This window comes from Rhinopithecus bieti, unplaced genomic scaffold (genome assembly GCF_001698545.2).
Source record: "Rhinopithecus bieti isolate Rb0 unplaced genomic scaffold, ASM169854v2 scaffold_13551, whole genome shotgun sequence".
Taxonomy (NCBI): Eukaryota; Metazoa; Chordata; class Mammalia; order Primates; family Cercopithecidae; genus Rhinopithecus; species Rhinopithecus bieti.
Window position 1 is genome coordinate 51,427 of NW_016807519.1, and position 7,533 is coordinate 58,959.

At 34.8% G+C, this 7,533-nt stretch overlaps 1 protein-coding gene across 5 annotated transcripts in view; it reads left to right on the forward strand.

The window, feature by feature from the left end:
* The window catches only part of DOP1A (DOP1 leucine zipper like protein A), a 79,200-nt gene that overhangs the window by 29,279 nt on the left and 42,388 nt on the right, over positions 1-7,533 (forward strand). For 4 of the 5 annotated variants that reach the window (XM_017882618.1, XM_017882619.1, XM_017882615.1 and 1 more), the window contains exons 10-16: positions 965-1,085; positions 1,894-2,013; positions 3,732-3,846; positions 4,189-4,218; positions 4,515-4,748; positions 5,644-6,265; positions 6,884-7,158. In XM_017882618.1, the coding sequence (XP_017738107.1) occupies positions 965-1,085; positions 1,894-2,013; positions 3,732-3,846; positions 4,189-4,218; positions 4,515-4,748; positions 5,644-6,265; positions 6,884-7,158 (1,517 nt within the window). The remainder of the gene's footprint in view (positions 1-964; positions 1,086-1,893; positions 2,014-3,731; positions 3,847-4,188; positions 4,219-4,514; positions 4,749-5,643; positions 6,266-6,883; positions 7,159-7,533) is intronic. The other variant, XM_017882617.1, reaches the window with a different exon arrangement.

Genomic DNA, 7,533 nt, shown 5'->3' on the forward strand with positions numbered 1-7,533 from the left:
CGCCTCCCGAGTTCATGCCATTCTCCTGCCTCAGCCTCCCGAGTAGCTGGGACTACAGGCGCCCGCCACCTCGCCCCACTAGTTTTTTGTATTTTTTAGTAGAGACGGGGTTTCACCGTGTTCGCCAGGATGGTCTCGATCTCCTGACCTCGTGATCCACCCTTCTCCGCCTCCCAAAGTGCTGGGATTACAGGCTTGAGCCACCGCGCCCGGCCTATTCATTGTATATTTCTTATATATTATGGCACTTGAGACAGAAATTAGGAAAAAACATAAATATTTGCAACAATAAAAGGAAATCATAAAGTATGTAATATCTTCAAGTTATATACAGATGTTTTAGCAGGTGTCCTCTCACCATTTCTTAAAAATGAAAAATTTTAAATATAAGAATAACTTGAATTATATAAATGGTCTTGAGAGGTTTTTTTAGCTGTTATATGATAACAGATGAAGCTCAGGAATTTTTTAAGGAAATGATATCTGTAATACCAAGAAAATTTAGCCTTATGCATTTTAGTATTATTTAAATTAATAACAGTAATTACAAGTAGCATTTGTTTAATACTTATTATATTCTAGAAACTGTGCTAGCAATCTTACAAATATTTTTTCTAAACCTTAACAGTCCTGTAAATTTCGGTATTATCCTCATTCTGGATAAGGAAACTGAAGCTCAAAGAAGTTAAATAACTTGTCTAATGTAACAGAACTATTAACTGGCAAAACCAATTTCTCTGATTCTGTCATTTCTATTGTGTCAGCCTGCACTTTAAATATTTGTTCAGTTATGTAATATCTTACATTACCTTCTCAAAGAAATGTGAATTTAGCTTAGCTTCTGAAGAAATACTATTTTAAGAATACTTGTTTTTAAAACATCATTTAATTGGGCTAATTTTCAGATAAGCATGATTTGCTCATGCTGATTAATTACTGTCTTTAATTTGAATATTAATTTTAGGACCTGTAATTCTAGAAGATGTCCTGATTGAAGTGTTTAGAACATTATATTCTCAATGCAAAGCAGAGTTGGATCTTCAAACAGAACCACCCTTCAGCAAGGATCATGCTCAGTTAAGCAGGTAGATTATCAAAAAATTAAATTTGACATGAAGACATAATATGTATTCACTTAATATAAGCTTGAAGTGTAATAACTTGGGATCCTACTCTATGAAGTTTGTGTTCTAATAAGTAAAGCTGATTTAATACTAGTAAAGCTGATTTAATACTGACATACTAGTTGTATTGACAGTACCTCACTATATAAAGACAGTTGTTTTAATTGTTACAAAAGACAGGAGGAGAAAATAGCTAATCGGCTAAAGGGTTGCCACTTGAAATAACAAAGTTATTTTTCCCTGATGCAATTTCAGTAATAATGGCTATTAACAGCACTAGTTGGTTTTGTTGTTGTTTTTCAAACTAAGAATAATAATTTGATTGAAACTGGTCAAAATAAACTTTTCTTAAGAAAATCCTGAATAGCACAGGGAAGCAGACAAAATTCTTCACAATCAAGGCTGTGAAAATCAAATCACTACTCAGTTTATATGTGCCAAGGGAAATAAAAGAATTTTGCCAAATTTACAGTCCCACACACTAAATAGTTCAAAAAGAAATTCTTGTTCTTTTGTCTTTTTTATTATGCAGAAACTATGCAAGTCTAATTTCTGATCTTGATATTTGAGTGACAAAATTCAAATTTGGAAAATAACTGCACATAAAATAATAGAGTGGCAGTAGATAAAAATTATTTGTTGCAGTCTTCTTACTAGCACATTTTCTAGCAACTACCTAGGAATGTGTACTGGCATTGCACTCAAATTTAAATTTGAAAAAATAAATGTTACTATTTTTTAGTTTTTGTTTTCTTTTCTCTTTTTTCAGTAAATTAAGAGAAAATAAGAAAACAGCAGAGTTGATTAAAACTGCTAACCTTCTGTTTAATTCCTTCGAACCTTATTATATGTGGGATTATGTTGCACGTTGGTTTGAAGAATGTTGTAGGTACGTTAAACTTTCATTCGTTTTAATTTAGTAACATCCAAAGCTAACCTTTTTTTTAAGTTGTTAAATTTAATGAATGTTCTTTTATACATTCTATTACTAATAATAACTGTTAGTTATTATTCATAATCTGACTCTACCTTGTCACATAGGATATAAAATCATTGATCATATAATCTTAGAATTAGAAGGGAGTTTAGAGATCAGTTATTCATATACCAGAGTAGATTAAAAATTTTCCCTCTTCAGTCTATAGTAATGTAGTTTTTCATTGTTGTAGAAAATTTGACAGCAAATTTTGGGCTGCTGCCTCAGCACACTTTTCCAAAAGGATTTCCATTTTGATTAACAAAAAACTTTTGGCCTGACTTGTGTTTTAGAAGCCATTAGAACTAATCCATACTGTCACTGGGCAGTGATAAAAGCCTTCTACCCCTTAGGAAATAAAGCAAAAAATATGGTCTGAAAACCCTTGGCTACTAGTGAATCTGAGTGGAATCTCTGGCTTCTAGACCAGATCCTCTCAACCAGATTAACCACTCAAGGCCCAGGAGCATGTAGTCAAAATATAATTATATGTGATCTGGGCATTAGAAGTCTTTTAATAAAAAACGTTAATTGTTGCTCCTATACATTAATCTCTTTAATGGTTTAGAAAGTTCTTGGCTTATTCAGCAGAGGTTGAGCACCCAGTTAAAAAGCATCATGCTAGGCAGATAGACAGTCCCTGTCTTCAAAGATCTTACAGTGGGAACAAATAAGACATGCAAGTATATATTCCTAGTATTAAAAAATACAAATGTCTTAATAGATTAAAATGTAGGAATCGTATCTTTTTGTCACCTGACCCTACCCTGGGTTTTTACCTTCTGCATTCACAAATGCACACATCCACACTTCTTCAGCCAACCTGGACTACTCTCTGAAAGTTAGCAGCATGTTAACTTTCATGCTGCTGAGGCTTCACTTGTGTTATTCTTTCTAAAGTACTCTTTCCCCTTGCCTATCTGCTAAAATCCTATGTAGAAGTTACCCACCTTTCCTTCCTTCCCTCAAATCTCCCTTCAGAATCAATGCCTCCAGCACTGTCACATTGTTGCATTTATTCGTCTACATGCTTATATTCTTGTTGGTCAGGGACTATATTATATTCTTACTTTGTGTCTTCAGAGTGGAGGGCAATGTATGGTCATATAGGATTTCTATGATTTAATGTGAATGTTTGTTGGAGGAATGATCTCTGCTACTTGGATCAGAAGAGGCTTCCTGGAGGAGGTAACATTTCATCTCAGACTTTGAAGGACAGATGCATTCTGATCATGGGAAAAATGAGACTGGGGAGGGCAGTAGTACAGAAGGACAAATGAGCCTATTTTAAGACCCAAGGTTAGAAATCAAGTAGCAATTAATCAGTGTTAACTAGGAGCTGCTATCTGTACAGGAAGCAATGGGAAATAAGTCCCAGAAAGTGAGATCAATTCAGAACACTTCGAAGTGCAGGATAGGAGTTGTAGGGAGAGGTTCAGCCTAGGAATCTTGCCTTGGGAATTTTCCACGAAGAGGTACAGTGTCCTGGGGGAAATAGAATTTGTCATCACAAAAACATCACTGTGTGTGACCCAGTATTGACTTGGCCTTCATTAGAAGGATGATGATGCTGTCACAGGTATTCACATCACTTGACAGTATACTTGATAAAGTGAATTTCGTCCTTTTAGGAGGACACTGCATGCCAGACTTCAGATTGGACCTGGAGATAGTAATGACTCATCTGAATTACAGCTAACCAATTTCTGCTTACTGGTGGATTTTTTATTGGACATAGTTTCTTTGGTAAGACCACTTTGGTAAGAAAATATCAAGGACATCTAATAACATAGTTCAAATATTTCATGTTGTAGGCAAGCCTTCAGATACATTTCATCTTTAAAATTAAATTGATTTTTTCCTCTTTGGTAAGCTTTTTTTCATAAAATCAAGTGTTTTCTCCTTTGACATATACATATAAAAAATACATGGAGTAAACTTCATAATTGCATGTTATAAAATCTTAACTGTTTAGTGTATAGTGGTCTAATGCTGCGTTTATATTAATATTATTTCTATTAAATGAAGACTTGGAAATCTTTTCCCTTCTGTTTTCTCTCCTCACTTCTTTGCTTTCTCATTTTGAAGCCTACTAGAAGTATGAGGGTGCTGTGTCAGGTATGACATTCAGCCTGTTTTGTTTTTAAATAATTCTATTTACTTTGTTATAATTTTAGTAATGTAGCAGATAAAACTGGGATTATTTTATAATACATGCTTTTAAGTATTTAAATTGAGAATTTGGGAATAGAAATTTTATAAGGCATCAGTAATAAAATACACAGTGTTAACAGCATGATGCATATAAAACATTACAGATGAGTAAAATTATTGCCTATTTATATATAGATTAAAAAATGTAACTTTTGGGTTCCACATTGTTTAACCTTTTTTCGTTTCACTTTTGTTTTCAGGAGACTTATATTGAAATCCAGACAGAACACTTGCCCCAGTTGCTGCTCAGAATGATTTCTGCCTTGACAAGCCATCTCCAGACATTGCACTTGTCTGAACTCACATATTCTCTCAGACTTTGCTCAAAGATCCTTAGCAAGGTTCAGCCTCCACTGTTATCTGCTAGCACTGGAGGTGTTTTGCAGTTTCCAAGTGGGCAGAACAATTCAGTCAAAGAATGGGAAGACAAAAAGGTAATTTTAACTATTATTTTTGTTATTAGACCATTTACATTTCTTCAAAGCAGAAGTTACTTAGTTAAATCACTTATACGTAAGCATTTAAATAATAGTGAGTCTTTCCTAGATCCAAATGCAATGTTAGTAGGCTTTTGTAGGCTTTTGGTTATAGGGCAGTTTAATTATCTATATCAGTACTTTTCCAGTAGAAGTATCATGTGAATGGCATATGTAATTCAGAATTTTCTAGTACCCACATTGAAGTAAAACGCAAGTAAAGTTAATTTTAATTCTAGTTTATTCAGACAATTGTAGCCAATATATTATCATTTCAATATAATCTACATAAAATTGATGTCATATAAAAAAGTGAGGTAGCTTACATTCTTTTTTTGTACTGTCTTCAAGATCTAGTGTGCATTTTACACTTACAGCACATCTTCGTGCTGATTGGTTTGTGAGTACACAAAAGAGGCTAAAACAAAGGCACCACTCAAAGGTGAGCACAACAGTATAAATAACCAATTAGGGAAGGGTAGGTATATGTAAAATAGGTGAAGAGTGGGGATCAATCAGAGGAATGCATGCCAAATGGGAAGAGAGGGTCTCAATCTGGTCTGTGGATTTACGCAGGACTTGTAGCTAGGATTTAAACAAGGATATAGATCCTAGAGACTTTTATATATGTATTTTTGTCATCAAGAATCTAACCTTATGTATGCTGTGTGTGTAGTGCATAATAAATACTTGGAGAATGAATAAATCGGTGTAGGGGCTGCTGTTAAGAGTCAACAGAATGGGTAAATTAAATTGTGAATAGTCTAAAACATCTCTCAAAAGTGTTCATTTCTAATTCCTAATATGTACACTTTGCTACTCAGCCTTTTGCTTTCTTAAAAATCTCTAACAGGTATCATCAGTTTCTCATGAAAATCCTACTGAAGTGTTTGAAGACGGAGAAAATCCACCTAGTAGTCGATCATCAGAGAGTGGATTCACTGAGTTTATACAATATCAAGCAGACCGAACTGATGATATTGACAGAGAACTGAGTGAGGGCCAGGGGGCAGCTACCATCCCAATTGGTAGCACATCCTCTGAAACAGAAACAGCATCCACTGTGGGATCTGAAGAAACCATCATCCAGACCCCTTCTGTAGTCAGTCAGGGGACAGCAACCCGAAGTGGGAAGACAGCCCAAAAGACTGCAATGCAGTGCTGCTTGGAGTATGTCCAACAGTTTCTTACCAGACTTATCAACCTCTACATCATTCAGAATAACTCTCTTTCTCAGGCTTTGACTACAGAACATCAGGGGGATCTTGGTCGAGAACAAGGAGAGACTTCAAAATGGGACAGAAATTCACAAGGAGATGTAAAAGAGAGAAACATAAGTAAACAAAAAACTTCTAAAGAATACCTTTCTGCCTTCCTTGCTGCCTGTCAGCTCTTCCTAGAGTGCTCAAGTTTCCCAGTTTACATCGCTGAGGGGAACCATACATCAGAGTTACGTTCTGAAAAACTGGAGACTGGTAAGGTCATCTCAGTTTTGCTTGTATTTCAGTATTTTCTGTAGTATGTTTTTTCTTTTTAAAAGAGGCATTCATTAAAATGGATTTTTTTAGCCAGTTACTTTTTTTTAATGTTTTAATTTGCAATTTTTTTTTAAATGGAATACTGTCACTATGGGGAGATTGATATATTGGAAGATTTTGTGATTTTTGATGTCGTTCACAGTTTGCTTGCAGGTGAGTTGGAGCTGAAATGGAAATCTCTGGAGAAAAGTAGTGTAGCAGTAGATCTGCTCGTTTTCTTTGTTATGACCAGTAACATGTTTACCTTTATTTTGATTTTTATATATACACACACAGTGCAGTGAATACTACATAATGCTTATTGATCAATATACTGTTTTTTGGGATGGGATAATAGATTGTATGACTTGGCATAAGAAAAATATATATTGAAGAAAAGTATAATAAATTCTTGTTGCTACTTTATTAAAGCTATGGACTAGGTGAGAAACCATGGTTTTGTTAACAGGTCAAGGCCTTAAAAGTATTTAGTGGCTTTATTTTTTGAAATTAACTTAGAGTGTGTGTGAAATGTTTAGTATAATGAACTCTGATTGCTACCATCTTTTGTTTCAGACTGTGAGCATGTGCAGCCTCCACAGTGGCTCCAGACTCTGATGAATGCTTGCAGCCAAGCAAGTGATTTCAGTGTTCAGAGTGTTGCTATTTCACTAGTCATGGACCTGGTGGGACTGACACAGTCTGTGGCCATGGTCACTGCGGAAAACATCAACAGTGTAGAGCCTGCACAACCCTTAAGTCCAAACCAGGGAAGAGTAGCTGTGGTTATTAGACCTCCTCTCACTCAGGGCAATCTGAGGTACATAGCTGAGAAGACTGAATTTTTCAAGGTAAATTCTAAGAAATGCATACATGACGATGATCATTACAGCCATGTATGATACTTGACCTAGTTTGCTTTAAGGATTATTTTTAAAATGATAATAAAGCTTCATTAAACACCTCTTAATATGTCATACTATGTAGAAAATTATGCCACAGCTGATAGACCTACTGCTCTCCCCATCTTATTCCCAATTTTGTGAGCAGGGAGAAAAATAAGAATAAAGGAGTAGGAATATTAGGATAAAGAGAAGTATTAGGGCACTGAAGCCATGTAGGAAATAATTTCAACTAAAAAGAGGAAAACAGTAGAACTTACTTTCAGATTAAGTGGTTGTGACACTTTTGCTTTTCTTTTTTTTTTTTTTTTTTTTTTTTTTTTT